The 16776-nt window shown below is 45.6% G+C and overlaps 1 protein-coding gene and 1 long non-coding RNA gene across 3 annotated transcripts in view; one reads left to right on the top strand and one right to left on the bottom strand.

Annotated features, from left to right (window-relative positions):
- Positions 1–16776, top strand: part of LOC134287592 (uncharacterized) — a 210017-nt gene that overhangs the window by 104948 nt on the left and 88293 nt on the right. The gene's annotated exons all lie outside the window — the stretch shown is intronic.
- Positions 10483–14388, bottom strand: LOC115254146 (uncharacterized). 2 transcript variants are annotated; one of them, XM_062849669.1, is made up of 3 exons: positions 13857–14388; positions 13685–13794; positions 10483–13620 (listed from the first exon to the last, which is right to left on the bottom strand). In XM_062849669.1, the coding sequence occupies exon 3, from the start codon at positions 12641–12643 to the stop codon at positions 10487–10489; it is 2157 nt and encodes a 718-aa protein (XP_062705653.1). In that variant the 5' UTR covers positions 12644–13620; positions 13685–13794; positions 13857–14388; the 3' UTR covers positions 10483–10486. The 2 variants fall into 2 exon arrangements, with proteins under 2 accessions (XP_062705653.1, XP_062705654.1); XM_062849670.1 differs by having other exon boundaries at positions 10483–13258; positions 13334–14388.

The raw sequence follows: 16776 nt of genomic DNA, 5'->3' as shown, positions 1-16776 counted from the left end.
TGCTCGGTTCACAGTTCGGCAAACAGTTCCAGAACGGTTGACCTATAAAAGCGGAATAAAAATAAGCACTGTATGAGTATTAGTTGCTTTATAATGCAGTATGGTTCCATAGCTCTCATATTATTGTAATAAAAAAGATGTTTTGTTCTGGAATATTACGTTTATTTTGCTATTTTATTTTCACAACGCTGGTTGTTGTCTTTTACACTACAATTTTTATCATACTGAAATATATGCAATTTCTTGATTCCTTTTTTTACTTTATGCCACTGTGCATGCGTTACATGCAATAAAATATACTTAAAACTATTTTATACATAATTTTCCAAAATCTAAATCTAATCCAACCATCTTCACACTTTTAAAGCAAATCTCTCACCGAAAGAAAGTTCCAGCTCGACAGGGTGCGGTTTCAGTCCGGCAACTTTGTGTCCTCCAGGTTGACCTCCAGCTTAATTTATCCTGTAACTACGAGTCCTGCATATGGTCCATTGGAATGCATCAAACACCAACTGAAATAAATTAAATCCTAATATTTTTTTGTGTTTGTAATTCATATCGTAGCTTACCTATTTTTTTGCTGTTTGTGGGTGCAGGTAGCTAGCCACTTCGGAACCCATTCCGCGTTTTCCTCGGTTTTTGTTTGCGCCAGTCGAATGTGTTCACTTCGGATAACATTTTTTAAAGATTGTGAACTTCGTGCGAAGTTCATGAACTGTACAAACCGCTCAAACGAATAATAAAGAACAAATCGAACGAGAGCAGTACAAACTTGTGAAACTGATTTGTTTTATTTTTTCACTTTGTACATTCTGACAGACAAACAAAGCACAAAAATATCGATTACAAACACTAATGCGTGCAACCATCTGTCAAATTGTTAAGCATTAGTTTTATACAGTGAAATGCTTATGAGTTAGTGTGTTGCGCCATTGTGAGAATGAACTGTTTGGCATGCGGTGACCGTATATTGCCATCATTCATGACAAGTTTTGTCTTCATATCGTTTGACAATGAGTGGACACTTTAACATACTGTTACTGATTCACATAAATTATTCAATACGTTTTTTATAGTGTGTTGCACTAGATTCCATATTGTTCAACATGAAAACAAATGTTTGTAGTAATGTCACAGCAACAGTTAGAAGATAGTTACTGTTTGGAACGTATGACAAGTTGTATTTTTCTATGCGGGTTGATAAAGATCCAATATGGATCGAAACGTTGGAGAAAGAAATCAAACTGTAGTTTTTGATTTTTACGAGAAGACTGATACGCCGAAAAGATACCAAGAGTATAACTGCAACAGTCGTGATTAAAGCAATTAAGGACAAGGTATTTGGAGTACTTTGCTCAAAATTTCTAGAGCACCGTTTTTTAGAACCGTTGAACGGATTTGGATTGAATGCATCGCGCTGTTGACAACCACTGAACAATTAGCGTGATGCATTTGCATCCAAATCCGTTCAACGGTTCTAAAAAACGTTGCTCTAGAAATTTTGAGCTATGTACTCCAAATACCTTGTCCTTAAAGGAAGAATAATTAAGTAACGTCGTACTGTAATTTCTTGTCAAATTCCAATAAAAAAACGGTATTTCAATGATCAGTTTCTTAAATTCTTTCCAAAAGAATGTGCTAGGAATCTGTTTGCGACTTTGCTACGAGAATTCTTGAAACAATTGAGAAAGTTTGCATGAAATTCGTTTTCGCATGCAAACATATTGTCTATCCGGTCTATCTTTCAATAGCACTGATTAAAAACAATTCGTTACGCTTTTGTTTCTATTTCGACCTTGGGAAATTCTTCTTCTTCCTCTTTATGGCTCTACGTCCCCACTGGGACTTGGCCTGCCTCGCTTCAACTTAGTGTTCTTTGTTCTTAGAGCACTTCCACAGTTGTGTGAAGAATTAGCAATAAGTTAAAATTCACAAATACAAAGAAATTAAAAAAAAAAAAAACTTCCACAGTTATTAATTGAAGGGCATTCTTCGCCTGCCATTGCATGAATTTGTATATTGTGAGGCAAGTACAATGATACACTATGCCCAGGGAGTCGAGAAAATTTTCCCGACCAGAACGGGAATCGAACCCGCCGTCTCCGGATTGGCGATCCATAGCCTTATCCGTTAGGCTAACTGGAGACCTCAATTATTCATTGTATTATTCATTGTATTTTGTTTTCTTCCTATGAAGCCACATTTAAACCTTAATCACAGACAAACAGACGTAACACTGACAAAATTTGTATCGCCCACGGTTTTAGCGATAATTTTAAATCTCCGCAGTTGTTACTTTCACAACCAGAGGCGCGCGCATGCTTTTTGTTCGCGTTTGACGTTTCACACTAGCGCCTGCTGTTGATGATATTGCGAAGCTCAGAGCTTGGTGCAACTGAGCTAGTGTAACTGAGCGATGATTTTTTAAGAAATTTGTTCTAAGTGTTACGTCTGTTTGTCTGTGCCTCAATCTTTGAAATGTATTCGAAATGTCTTCACAAACAAAGCAGTTCGAAGATCAATATAACACCAAAGAAGCCCCTCAAGAATTTTGATATAATGAATACCAAACATATTCCTAAAATACTTTCTGTTAGAAACCAGGGTAATTGTGAAACAACTGCAATTTCATTCAAATAATAATACTTAATAATTGACCCTCGAATTATGTTTCCGTTTAGTCCACGTCTATTTCGGACACAACCAGAATTCAATTCCCGGCACACTTTCTACGTGACATTATGGTACATAGGATGGTCAAAAATTATGATTTGACCATAGGTGTTCATTCGAAAAGTCGGTCAAATTCTTCGCAATTCAAATCAAATCATGTATTCAAATTCAAAGTATGATTGAGCAGAAAATTTTTAATAGAGATGAATGTAGCTTTATTATAACGACCAAAATATTTCAATTCATATTTTTGTCCACCTGATCATTGTACATCATCACAATGCAATGCAAAAGAAAGATTTCTTTTCTTTGTGGTTGTGAAATGCGATGTTTCGTACCTTACAGAAAATCCACGCACACTTTTGCCTGCATCTTATCTGGAACGAAGACAACTTGGTATTAACAATTTACTGACAGGAAAAAGCAATTTATTTCAGGAATTGAGCATCTTTTGTTGCATTCTACAACAGTAAAATCCAACATAGAAGTGCCACAGAGTTTTTGTGCGGTGTGAATTGAAGGTCAGTTCAATAAGTGAAATTTGAGCGGCGATGAAGAACAATTCGGCTAGTTGCTGCTTTGTTGCCATTGCCTTCATCACACGCAAACGAGAAATGTGAAGTCGTAAGTGGAGTGAAATTTCCAGATGATTGATTGTTTACAACTTTTTGCTTCCATTTAATTAGTCATTGGTCAATGTAAGTTGGGAATATCTTAAATTTTTGGCTTTTTTCCATCTGATATGACGGGAATTAGCGCATATGACGAAGTAAATTTCTACCCCAATTTCTAGCTCAATTCCCTGATGAGCTCCTGATAATTTCTATAATAAAAATATACATAAAATATTTTGAATGAATTAATGAAATCCGCATTCCTTGCAAGTTTTTCAGTATTCAATTCGCTAGCGTAAAAATCTGTATGCCATACAGAACGCAGGTGGCTTATTTATAATTTGGTCAAACATCGATTCATCGCTGTATACATAGCATCTCTGCTGTGGAGGGCTTGGTCTTATTGTTCCTTCCTTTGTTCATGTGGTAGTTCTTCCCTTTGTCTTCTCAAGCAAAAAATATTCACATCTTTTCTTTCTTGATTCACATTCACTGTTTCCAGAACACCATTCATTGCAGCCTTTTGTATAACAGGCGATTAAATATCTTGAAGACATCGTCATGATTCTCATCCAAAGCTGGTTTGCCTTTAAGAATCGATTCTACGACCCCTCCGGGTTTAAACTGCACTGCAGCTCATAACCAAAAGAAACTGGTTTGTGACGTATACACCCGCGGAGAACGGGAAGCAATTTACGAGTTTAATTGGTTGTTTTCGGATGCTGAGCGCGCTTGCTGCAGGTGTACCTCTACCTACCTACCTATCTACCTAGTTCGTAGTATTGTTATAATCAAATCGGTCGGTTTGCTGCGTTGGATTTGTTCAAGTCGAATTCGTTAATCGACTCTAACTGGGAAAAGCGGCTTTTTTCTTGTTCTGTTATACGTTGGTTCCCGTTCGTTTGGGAAAACACGTGTTTCCAGTGCTAGGCAAATCTCACTCTTACTTATAGAACACTGAGCTAAAATTTGATTCGAAAATGCACTTTTAACATGGGATGAAATAAACTAATAAACTATAATTAATGTCGCAGTTTAAATTATAAAAAAATCTCTAGAGAAATCTTGATTTGTTGGAAGTAGGCAATCGCCCAAGCTTCATGGTGACATAAAGATAAGAGACGGCCGACATGTGTAATACTCCACTCAAACAGAGAATCAGTCACGAGTTTACGCATCGGCATGTGCCAAATGAGAAATCCTTATCTGACACCATCGCTACCTTTATTTTAATCAGTTGTACACGCGCCGAATGAACTGCGCTATGCGTTTGCTATACATATTCATAAACTGGAAGAAAGCTTGGTGTTTTTACTCTCGAACGTCCATATAGGTGGACTCCTTTGAGGTACAATCTATTTAGATGCCCAGGCAACCAATTTGCACGTATAATGTAGTTTATGACAGTGTAACACGTACTTTTATGCGGTGAAGTATATCACATAAGCAGCAGCAAAAGTTCCTTATGCGTACAATGGTGGAGGCGATATACCTAGATGCATTGGTGGGACAATAAAAACGCTATATACTTGAAGCAATATCTTATGCGATTTACGGTGCGTACTATTGCGATGTAATGTAGCATCTTATGCGACTTAATAATTTTCGAAAAAAAAACAGTTTGTGTCACCTCAGTGTCGAACCAATGACATTTGGATTATCGAACGACACTTTACACTTATCTTAGTGGTGCTATTTAAGCTTCCCTGAACACTTTCTTGAGCGCAAGTCATCGGATGTACATGCATTTCTGTTCTCAGGTCATCGGATTTTTCTTCACACGAAGATACTCTATGCCCAAGGTAGTCAAGGAAATTTCTCTTAAGAAAAATTCCTGGACCGACCGGGAATTGAACCCGTCACCCCCAGCATGGTCATGCTGAATACCCACGCCATTACTGCTGTGACTATATTATCATCGGATCTACAAGTCTGGACTGTCTTGAAGCCAGGCGTGAAGTTCTTCTGAAACTGCCTGAAACACCCATGAAACACTTGAAACGTCCCTGAAACCCTAGTGAAGCTCATCTGAGAGCCAATGAAGCCTCCTAAAACCCCTCCGAAACAGAATTTCCTTGAGGTGTTTCCGGAGAACTGTCGAATAATGAAATTAAAAAAAAATCCTGGAATTCACCTGAAAGAATTCCTGTACGAATCGCTGGAGTGTATTCGAAAAGAAATATCTGGAGGACTTTAAGAAGGAATTTCTAGATTAATGCCTGGTGCATTTCCTAGAGAAATTCCTCACCATACAAAGATTCACCCATCTGATTGCGAAAACCAACACGAATGAAGGAAGAGTGTTTTTGCTTCAGAACTCTTGCTACCCGGAATTGAAGAAGATGGATTATTGTTTTGTGCATTTTCCCGATAGTAAGGAGCGCGGCATGTAAGAACAGTACGTCCCGCAGATTTTATCCCGGATTTGATTCCGGATGTTTTAGTGAAAGTTCCACGGTATTTTATATATTGGTTTAGTGCCCTTGAGCATTATGTATGTGTGTAGTCAAGCAGTGGGGGCATTAAGAAGTGTTGAGCAAAAGGGAGAAGAAACAATAGCGAAGATCGGAAGTGTTTCCAGTCCTCCTGCTCTCTCAATGCCCTCCAGTTGCTGTCTCACTGCGCCTGATAGTGGCCGTAAGCTTCGACTCCGCGCCGAACCGATGTTTGGTCGTCGATCTCCGGGTCTCCACTCCTCCTATCAGAGAATACATCTGGTGCGTTGACGAGATCCCTGTGTCCCGTTTCCAGAATTACAGGGTTGCCATTTCTCTCGATTGGCGAACGGCTCACGGTACACCTCCTGGCGCGATGGAAGTGTTTAGGTACCGCATGTTGATCGCTCTTTGTAGTCTGTCGATTCGCTGGGTTGTTCGTAGTGGTGTTTGGAGCCTCCCTACTCACTGTTGTTTTCAGGGTCCCAATCTCCCTCGCCCGCTGTAGGCTGATGACTGCTGTGCTCTCTGTACTGGTATCTGGAGCCTCCCTACTCACTACTGTTTTCAGGGTCCCAGTCTCCCTTGCCCGCTGTAGGCTGATGGTTGCGGCGCTCTTTGACATGGTATCTGGAGCCTCCCTACTCACTGCTGTTTTCAGGGTCCCAGTCTCCCTCGCCTTCATTAGGCTGTCGATTCGTCCTGGTGTTTGGCGTGTCTTCGTCCTGGTATTTGGAGCCTCCCTACTCACGATGGTTTTCAGGGTTCCAATTTCCCGCGCCCGCTGTAGGCTTCTTGCTACATCCTCCTGCTCTCCCAAAGCTCTCCAGTTGCTGTCTCCCTGCGCCTGATAGTGGCCGTAAGCTTCGACTCCGCGCCGAACCGATGTTTGGTCGTCGATCTCCGGGTCTCCACTCCTCCTATCAGAGAATACATCTGGTGCCTTGACGAGAAACCTGCGTTCCGTTTCCAGAATCACAGGGTGCCATTTCTCTCGCTTGGCGAATGGCTCACGGTACACCTCCTGGCGCGATGGAAGTGTTTGAGTACCGCATGTTGATTCTCCACTTGCTACTGTTCGGCCTTCTGACGGATCGGGTGATGGAATCACAAATCGTTCATTGTTCCTGGCGAAGATCGTGGTCTACCACAAAGCTGGCTGATTTGTCGAGGTGGAGAGGTAGTCGTAAAGATGTTATTGCTCATCACACCTGACTTTCTACCATTTTCCCGTTTGTTACGTGTTTTTGGAGCGTGGTACTCATGGTTGACAGGCATTGCCTGCGGACATAGCTTTAATATTGTGGAACCTCGTACGGATGTACGGAAATCCTTGCTGTCGACTCACAATCGGTGTTGCTGTGGTGGAGCAGTATTGCGATGGCTTCTCACCTTCAGCTCTCGTGATCAAATCTCCCAGTTGTTGGTATTTCTGCTAGCTTGACTGCTTCCTGGTTGACAGGCACCGCCTGTGTACATAGCTTGAACAGCCCGGAATCTCGCTGCTGGGAACGAAAATTCCAGTAGATGTAGTCGTCAAATCGGTGTAACGGAGGTGCAGAAACCAGTTGGAACTTCTCTGCCCTCCTGTTCGCTGTAATTATGCCCAAATTGTGGTGTTTTCTTCAGCGTTCGCTTCTTCGTTGACAGGCACCGCCTGTTTGCATAGCTTGCACAAGTTCGTTTAGTCCGCCTTGATGTCCTTCGCGTGGAACCTTCCCTTCTTGCCGCTCAGAACATCCTCTAGCACGTATAGGTTCGTCCCGATGATCTCCTTGACGATGGCCGGAACGAATTTCGGCTCGAGCTTACTGTTGATTTGGTCCGCCTTCGAGGAGAGTACGAACGATCGCCGCCAAACCAGGTCTCCGACTTTGAACGCTACTGATCTTGTGCGAAGGTTGTATCGCTGCTTCGCCCGCTGGTGGCTGTTCTTAATCCGCTCGATGATAAGCTTTTGGATTCGACGAATCGCAGAGAGTCGCAGGTCCTGCGCTACCTTCGCGTCTTCTGGCGTGTTGAGTTCCTGCTGCGTATACAGATCCGTGTGTAACAACAGGTTCCGTCCGAAGTTGGCTTCGTGTGGACTGACGCCCGTCGCCTCGTGCCGAGCAGCGTTTATCGCCGCCGTGATCGCCGGTAGCTTTTCGTCCCACTCTCGATGATCGCCGTCCAACAATGCCCGGATGCAGGTTACTACGACGCGGTTGACGCGTTCGGCGTTATTGACCTGCGGACAGTAGAACGCTGTCTTCATGTGGCCGATCTTGTGCTTCGCTAGCCAAGACTTGAACACCATCGAATCGAACTGCTTCCCGTTATCGGACAGGATCAGCCGCGGTCGAGAGAACTTCAGACAAACTTCTTCTTCCAGGAATTCCACCATCTTCTGCGAATCCGCTGTGCGCATCGGCTTGACGATCACATACTTGCTGACCCAGTCTACTACTACCAACAAAACCGTGTTTCCTCGTTTGGAACGTGTGAGCGGACCGACAAAGTCCACCGAAATCATCTCCCAAGGGGTCTTCGCCGGCTTCGGGTTTCCCATTTGCGGCATCATTCTTTTCCCCGGTGCCTTGCACGCTTTGCAGGTCGCACAGTTCATGACGTAATCGTGAATCTCCTGTTGCATCTGTGGCCAGTAGTAGTGGGCTTGTAGCTTGTGCCAGGTCTTGTAGAAACCAAGATGCGCTGCTGCCGGTTCGTCGTGGAATCTTCGGATTAGCTGGAACCTCTCTTCTTTCGGAACGACTTGCTTCCACTTGTGGTAAACCGCTCCAACTTCATCCTTGCAGCGGCAGTTCTTGAACAGGGTGTCGTTCGCTATGCGGAAGTCCGGGAACTTGTCTCCTTCGCTCTTCACTCTGTCCACCAGCTTTCTGTACCACGGATCCTGAACTTGGTCTACCGTGAAGACTGCTTCAGCTACTGTTCTCGAGAGCGCATCTGGAACAACGTTGATCGAACCCTTTCTATAGCGGATCTCGAAGTCGAACGCGTTTAGACGCAACAGCCACCGGCTCATCAAAGCCGTCGGGTTCTTCATCGACTTCAGGTAGCTGAGTGCTGCATGGTCACAGTGGACAATGAATGGGATTCCTTCCACGTAGCCTCTAAACTTCTCGATCGCTCGGATCACTGCGAGGCACTCCCGCTCCGTGACCGAGTACTTCCTCTCCGACGCTGACAACTTCTGCGAGAAGTAGCTGATGGGATGTTCCTCGCCGTTGATCTCCTGCGTTAGCACTGCTCCGATTGCTGTGTCGCTGGCATCGCACGCTATGGCGAACGGTTTGCTGTAGTCCGGCATCGCCAGTACTGGTGCCGAAACCAGAGCTGCTTTTAGCTTGAGGAACGCTTCTTCAGCTATCGGATTCCAACGGAACTTGGTCTTGCCTGACGTCAAGTTTGTTAGCGGAGCTGCTAGCTGCGAGAAACCGGCGATGAAGCGTCGGTACCAGTTGCAAACACCGAGAAATCGCTGCACTTCTTTGCGCGTTGTTGGAGTCGGGAACTGTACGATCGCTTGGATCTTCTCGTCGTCTACTCGCCAACCTTGCTCGTCGATTACGTAGCCGAGGTACTTCATGCTCTTCCGGCAGAACTTGGACTTCTCCGATGAAATCGTGAGATTCGCTTGGCGTAGCCGGCGGGCTACTTCTTCGAGCAGAGCGATGTGCTCTTCGAATGTCTCGGAACAGATGATGATGTCGTCCAGATAATGGAATACCAGCGGCTCTAGATCGGCGAATAGGTGGGTCATAAGTCGCGCTAGGGCTTGGCTTGCCGTACACAGCCCGAAAGGCACCACCTTGAATTGGAAGTGGCCTCTGGATGGAACGGTGAAGGCTGTCAGTTGTCTCGAACCTGGATGGAGTGGTAGCTGCCAGAAGGCATCCTTGAGATCGATCGAAGAGATGTATTTGCTACTTCGGAGGTTGTTGGTGATCGCTGCTATCTGGGGAATCGGATATCCCTCGTTCACCATGACGGAGTTGAGGTGACGCGCGTCCAAGCAGACGCGATACTGCCCCGTCTTCTTCTTGACGGCGACCAGCGGGTTGTTCCATGGCGAGAACTGCGCCTCCTCGATGACGTCCAGCGCAATCATCCGGTCGATCTCTCTGTTGACCTCCTGCAGAACGTACGGCGACATGGGGTAATGCCGTTGTTTGCGGGGTGGTGCATTCCCTACATCGATTCGATGCTCGTACAACTTCGTGCGTCCTAATCTTCCATCTACCGCTTTCGGAAACTTCTGAATCGCCTGCTTCAGGCGCCTCTGCTGTTCCGGACTGAGCTGCTTCATCTCCTGTTCTTCGCTGATCTGATCTTCCTGATTTGCTTCGAGTGTGCAACACACCGCTTTTACACCGAATTTGTCCCAGAAATTCATTCCCAGGATGATGCAGTCTGGAATCGAAGGCACCAACAGCACTGGAAGAACTTCGTTGCGGTTGTTGTACACGATCGGTAAATAGACGAAGTTTGCGATGCTGTGTCTCGTGCCGTCTGCCGTCTTTATTCCGCCGCAGACGGTTCCTTTCTGCAATCCGCATTCCTCTGCCAGTTCGACTCTTCTTCCTCCTAGCAGAGAGCAGTTCGCTCCACTGTCCAGCAAAGCTGTCAACTCCTTTCCCAGCACTGATATGACGGCGTGCGGTCGATTGTCACTTCCGGGGTTGATAATGATCGAGTTGAGGTTTTGAAATTCCGGGATATCGGAGGGGTCTCCGAGATTTTGCGGAGAGCTGCTCCCCTCTACTGCTGGTTCTCCGCTTGGTAGTTTACCGCGTCCATGCGGCACGTGAAGCAACTGCGCAACGAGTAGCCCTTCCTTCCACAACGGTAGCAGAATAGGATGGCTTGCGGCTTCGGACAGTCCATGAACCTGTGACCCTCCTCGTCGCAGTTCCAGCAAAGCATTGCTATTCGTTGGCCGTTCGGAGCTTCTTCCTGTTGTATTTGGCGATCTTCCCGTTGCCTGGCTGGTTCTGGCAGCATACGTTGGCTTCTTCGGTTATTGTCGCTCTGATCCGAGCTTGGCATCCACTGTCGTGCATGCCAGCCCTGTGCTCTTTGCGGCTGTTCTTGCTGTTGTTGTGGTAGCCGAGTCTGGTACGATGCGGTTTGCGGCCGCTGCTGCTGTGCCGGCGTTTGCGCCTCTCTTGTGTACTGCCGCGCTGCTCGCAGGACGTCAGCCTCTGTCCGGTTGTACCTATCCGTTGGCCTTGTCTGCCTTTCGTCGCGTGCGGCAAAGCTTGGTCTCGCAGATCTCCGCTCAATGTTCAACTTCAACGCGTTGACTTGCTCCACCAGCTCGTCGATGTTGTGCTGCCAATTGTCTTCTGGTCCTTCCTCCGCTGCTTCATGCTCGAATGCGCCTTCTTCTACCTCCACGGCGTGAACTCTGTTGAACCGCTGTGGCTGTTGGTGATGCTGAACCGGTGGTGGTCTGCTAGGAACTACTGGTGTAGCGAAGTTCGGTTCCAGAAGCGCGCTGTGCGGAATGGGAATCCTGCGCTGTCTGTTCAGAAGCATCCTCGTCTCGTCGTATCCGGTGCAGACTTCCACCATTTCTTCCAGTGAACGAGGCCTCGCTGCTGTTACGATGGCTGCGTAGTTCTCGTTCATGTTTTTCTTCACCAGGAAGAACTTTTCATCGTCTGGAATGGGTGGATCGACGAAGCGGAAGAGCGCTGAGATGTCTCGGTAGAACTTCGCAAAGGATTCCTCCCTTCCTTGAAATCGAAAGCTGGCTTCCAGACGCAGAATTTGGGAGTATCCGCTGGGCAGGAATTCCCTTCTGATCTCCCGCTTGAACTGGTCCCAGGTCCGCAACTGGTTTTGCGACGTTGCTCGTGAGTACCAGTCGATGGCGTCCTCCTGCAGTAGATGCTTGATGGAACTCAGAAGTGTGGCATCACTCATGCCTTCCGATCTCGCGAACGTCTCCACGCGATCTAGGAACACGTTGAGTGACGTCGTGTCCTTTTCGCCGCGAAACTTGAAAGGCCAGTTGTGCACGGCCTTCTGAATCCGTCGATCATCCACGCGTTCCGGCGCTGGTCGTTCTCGACGCACTAGCAGCTCCAGATCGTCCCGCATTCGACAGTATTCTTCGTGCATCCGCTGCTCTCTTTCCTGCATCTCCACTATTCTCGATTGCAGCTCGTGAACTTCTCGTGATTGTGTTTCTCGCTCCCGTGGAAGGTAGGGAGGCGGTGGTGAGGTGTTCCGTTGTCTAGGCTGTGTTTCACCTCCATCTTCGTTGTCTCGCGCTCGAAACGAACTCGAAAACACCAATCCTCGTCCCTGTCCACCAGAGAATGACGTCATCAGAGGCGGCTGTGATGCTGGCGGTGGTGTGGATTCTTGATTTGAATTGTTTCCCACTGGAATTGTGGCATCCGCCATTCCACCGACTGCTCCTTCCTCTTCGTTGTTGGTTCTTCTTATGGCACCCGTTGAACTAGTATGATTCACCTCGATCTCACCGCGTTGCACACTACTCACTACACTAGTACCATTCACTTTGTTGAGTAAAACAGTCACGTGCATGGTTAACATTCCATGCAACTCTCTCAATTCGATCGGAGGATTGATCAAACGTAATCTGTCGCGATAGTGGGTCAGCCGCGTTCGACATTGACTGATCGCAGCCCTATCGGCTGTTCGAATGGCCGCTTCAGTGCTTATGTGCAGCTGCTGTATTTGAGTTTCACAGTATTCAATGTTTGACTGTGGACTCATTACATGGGCTGAGCTAGTGGGCTGGTTATCTCTTAAGGCTTCCTCCTGGACGAGTGCCTTCAGACGGAGGACTTTCCCTCTGTGGGTAGTGGGTCCTAAATTTACTACGTGACGCAGAGCCAGCTCATACGTCACCTCTTCGTCTGTTAAGTGTGTGTAGTCCATGTTGTGTATCGAATTTTATGCGTAAAGGGCTAAAATATATTGGTTATCGTAGGCCGGATAACCAAAAAGGCACAAAACCAAATCTTAAGATCACAAACCAAAAAAAATCGCTAAACGGTAGTTTAATTGTGGATTTTCAGTTGGGCGCCAGTGTTGCAAGGTTCCCGGTAGCGGTAGAGCCAAACTACCATATCGAGAGTCTGGAGTCACAAACACTGTAGGGCTAAAGCGCAACAAGAAAATCACAAATCATGCGTTACGTTTTAATTACATATATTTGAGGCTCATTTTGTCCCCTTCTCCCCTATTCTCCCTAACTAGCTAGCTTTGTTATCTACCCATACAATTTTGATCTTAACTTAGGGGTACTCACGGTACCGAAGCTACCACAACATCGCTGCGAAACCCGTCGACAACGCTATCTTGAGCCGCGCTATTGGCTCCGACCGAGCCCCCTTCATCGTGGAATTATCCGAGCCACCGTTCCACGGTAACTGACCCATGAATCGGAATTTGCTTCAGATGTTCGTTTACGATTCGCCGTTCGTGTTCCGTCGCGGTTGAGCACCTCTGGCGACCGCGCTCCGCTCGTCCAGCACGTCTTGGGAATGAAAACTGCAAAAATAGAAAAACCCTATCGAGCAACCGATTAGGATTTTGGTCACATGTGTCTAGGTTGCGGTCTCTTACCCTATACAGGGGTTTTTCAATCGATCTTTGGTTGCTGAATCGTGGGTGAGGCCTCCCTCGCTTGCGTCCCCGTTGTGCTCGGGTCCGTCGGCCACGATGCGTTCGATGCACGTGCTGTCGATCCGGTTTTTTGCGCCACCTGATTTGCAGCAAAACATTAGCTTGCGCTGGAGATCGTCCGAAAATGGTTACTCACCAATGGATTCTGCTTGTGTTCTTCACGGATACTAATCGCCGATGCCAATCGCGCTGTTTGCGTGCACGTCGTGGACTCAGGGGAAAATCGCCTACTTGCAAGAGATTGAGGTTAGTTCTCTGCCGCTCTTTCACTCCGCAGAATGTGAAACTCACCCGGAAGCGTGTTCTTCGTCCCTGGACCAGGCGGAAGCTTGTGCACCTCACCGGAACTGTCGTACGACGTCCGGAACGTCGTAGAACGTCCGAAACTGATTTTGATTTGCCTATCACGAATCACTAAAATTAGCACTGGGATGTGTGTGTTTCGAGTCTGCTTACTACTCACCGGGCACAGTCGTTGGCCTCCCGCGCCGTGTTGGCTCACCATGCGGTTTCACCCGGATCTTTCTCGGTCGTATTTCCCTCGTGGTGTGACGTCCGGGATTGATGGGCGGCTTTCGTGCCCTGAAGCGGAGAAATCTTCCGACCCTACAGCGTTCTGTGCTGAGGAAACAACGTTTTTCTCACTGCAGGGGTTTTTCCCTCGGTTTTCGCACTTAGCACTACGAACCAGGAGCAAGATTTCACTCGCGATCTTTTGCTCACCTTTCGCGATGGCGGCTGGAAACGAATGATTGATGGGCTGGTCAGTGAAAACGGTCGTCGTTCTTTCTTCCAGTCGTCAGACACTTGCGCTGTGGTGGTGTTTGTGACAGCGTTTCTCGCATAGCTGTTGTCGGATTTATCGTTTGTCGGACTAGCGTGAGGGGTGTTTCAATGGTAGCGAGTGTGGTGCGCTCTGAATGTCATTTCAGAGGGAATTTTGTATAGGCAAATTATTTATTCTAGATTTGTTCTACACATCAACGAATTTAAACGTAACAGATTTCCTGGATGAATCTCTAGAGGAATTCCTGGTGACGTGCCTGTAAGAATTCCTGGAGTAATCTCTAGAGGAATTCCTGGATGAATCCTTGCATAAATTCCCAGAGGAACCCCAAGAGGAATTCTTGAAGGAATCCCTGGATGAATTCCTGGAGGAATCCCAGGATAAATCCCTGGAAGAATTCCTTGAAGAATCACTGGAGTATTTCCATGAGGAATCTCTGGTGGAATCCCAAGAGTAATTCTTGGCGGAATCCCTGAATGAATTCTTGGACGAATCCCTAAAGAAATCCCTGGAGGAATTCCTTGAAGAGATCACTAGAGTACTTCCTGGAAGAATTCCTGGAGCAATCCCTGGATTAATTCCTGGAGGAATTCTTGGAGGTACTTCTGGAGGGATCTCTAGAGGAAATTCTGGAGAAATATTAGGAAGAATCTCTGGAGGAATTTCTAGAGGAATCTCTAAAGGAATTCCTGGTGGAATCTCTGCAACAAACTACTGGAGGATTTTTTGAAGAAATCCCTGCAGGAATTCCTAGAAGAATCACTGGAGCAATTACTGAAAAATCCCTTGAGGAATTCCTGGACAAATTGCAGGAAGAATTTCTGAAGAAAGCTCAGGAAGAATTCCTGGGGGAATCCCAGGAGAAGTTTCTGAAGAAATTCCAGGAAGAATTCCGGTAAAAAAACATGAGGAACTCCTGCGGGCAACCCTCAACAGTTTCTTGGATTAATTCTTGAAAAAGTCTTGGATTAATCTTGGAGTAGTTTCAGAAAGAATTATAGAAGGAATTCCCGAGGGAATCTCTGGTGGACTTCTTGAAGGTGAGGAATCACAGGAGAGCTTTCTTAACGAATTCCTGGAGGAAATTCTGTAGAAATCCCGGGAAAAAATCTGAAGGAGTCCATGTCTGCAGTAATTTCTGGAAGAACTTTTGAAGGCATCCTTAGATGCCAGTGATATTTTGTATCATATTTTCAAGGAATTCCTGGATTAATTCTCGAATAATTTGTGGTAAAATTTTCTGAAAGAATTTTTGGAAAAAACTCCTGCAGAAATACTTTGAATAATTCCAGATAGAGTTATTGGAGAAATCTCTAGCGGAAGTCTTGCAGGAATATATGAAGGAATCCCTGAAAAAATCTCTGAAGGAATACCTGCAGAAATACTTCAAAGGATCTCTGGAGAAATTTCTGAAAAAAAAACTCGGGTACAATTACTGGAGGAACCTCAAAAGATATCCCAGGATCAGTTCATTAGAGAATCCCTAAAGGAATCGCTGGAGGAATACATGATGGAATCTCTGGAGGAATGCATGATGGAATCTCTGGAGAAAGCTATGGGAGAATTTTTGGAGGAACTCGTCGATGCACCCTTGCAGAAGTATCTGTAAACATTTCTGAAGAGAAAATCCTGAAGCATTTCTTGGAACAAGTGGTTGTTTCAACTATCGGAACCCCGCAAGATGTCCATGGAGGAACTCACAAAGGGGGAATCCCTATAAAAGTCCCCCGAGGAATTCCTGTGTGAAGAATTAGCTTTTCACGAATGAAAAAAAAAGAAATTGAGGAATTCCCGAAGGAATCTCTGGAGTAGTTTCTGAATAAAAAGCTAGAAGAATTTCTGAAGGGTTGCTAAATTCAATATTAGTAAACATACGTGAAGTTTTAGTCACCATACTCTATCGCAGCATATGTTCTAGAAAGTCTTCTCTACCCCTAGCGGAAAGTAGTGAAGTAGCTAAGAGCATTACTAGAAATAATAGTAAAGTATCGGCTGAATTGGGAGAATCATCCATAACTGTAAAGACTACCAGGGGATGTCCTCAAGGGGGTGTATTGTCCCCCTTACTATGGTCACTTGTTGTTGATGATCTTCTTAATACACTAGTGGAAAAAGGCTTCGAAGTCATCGGTTTTGCAGATGACGTAGTTATAATAGTGCGTGGAAAGTTTGAAAGTATCATAACAAACAGAATGCAATCTGCACTAAACTGCACCTGGCGTTGGTGTCAAAACGAAGGATTGAACATCAACCCTTCAAAAGCAGTTTTAGTGCCATTTACCCGCAGAAGAAAACCTGCTTTGAAAACTTTGAAAATTAACGGATCTATCTTAAAATACTCGTCAAATGCTAAATATCTGGGAGTAATTCTAGATGATAAACTTAACTGGAACTTACACTTAGAACATGTAATTAACAAAGCCACGAGTGCTCTCTGGGTAAGTAAAACTATGTTTGGAAGAAAATGGGAGCTCAAACCAAAAATGATTCATTGGATCTATACGGTTATCGTAAGACCCAGGATAGTCTATGCGTCGCTGGTTTGGTGGCCTAAGACAAAACAATATACAACACAAAGAAGACTCGAAAAGTTACA

This window comes from Aedes albopictus, chromosome 2 (assembly GCF_035046485.1).
Source record: "Aedes albopictus strain Foshan chromosome 2, AalbF5, whole genome shotgun sequence".
NCBI classification, from domain to species: domain Eukaryota; kingdom Metazoa; phylum Arthropoda; class Insecta; order Diptera; family Culicidae; genus Aedes; species Aedes albopictus.
This window is presented reverse-complemented; position numbering and strand designations above follow the sequence as displayed.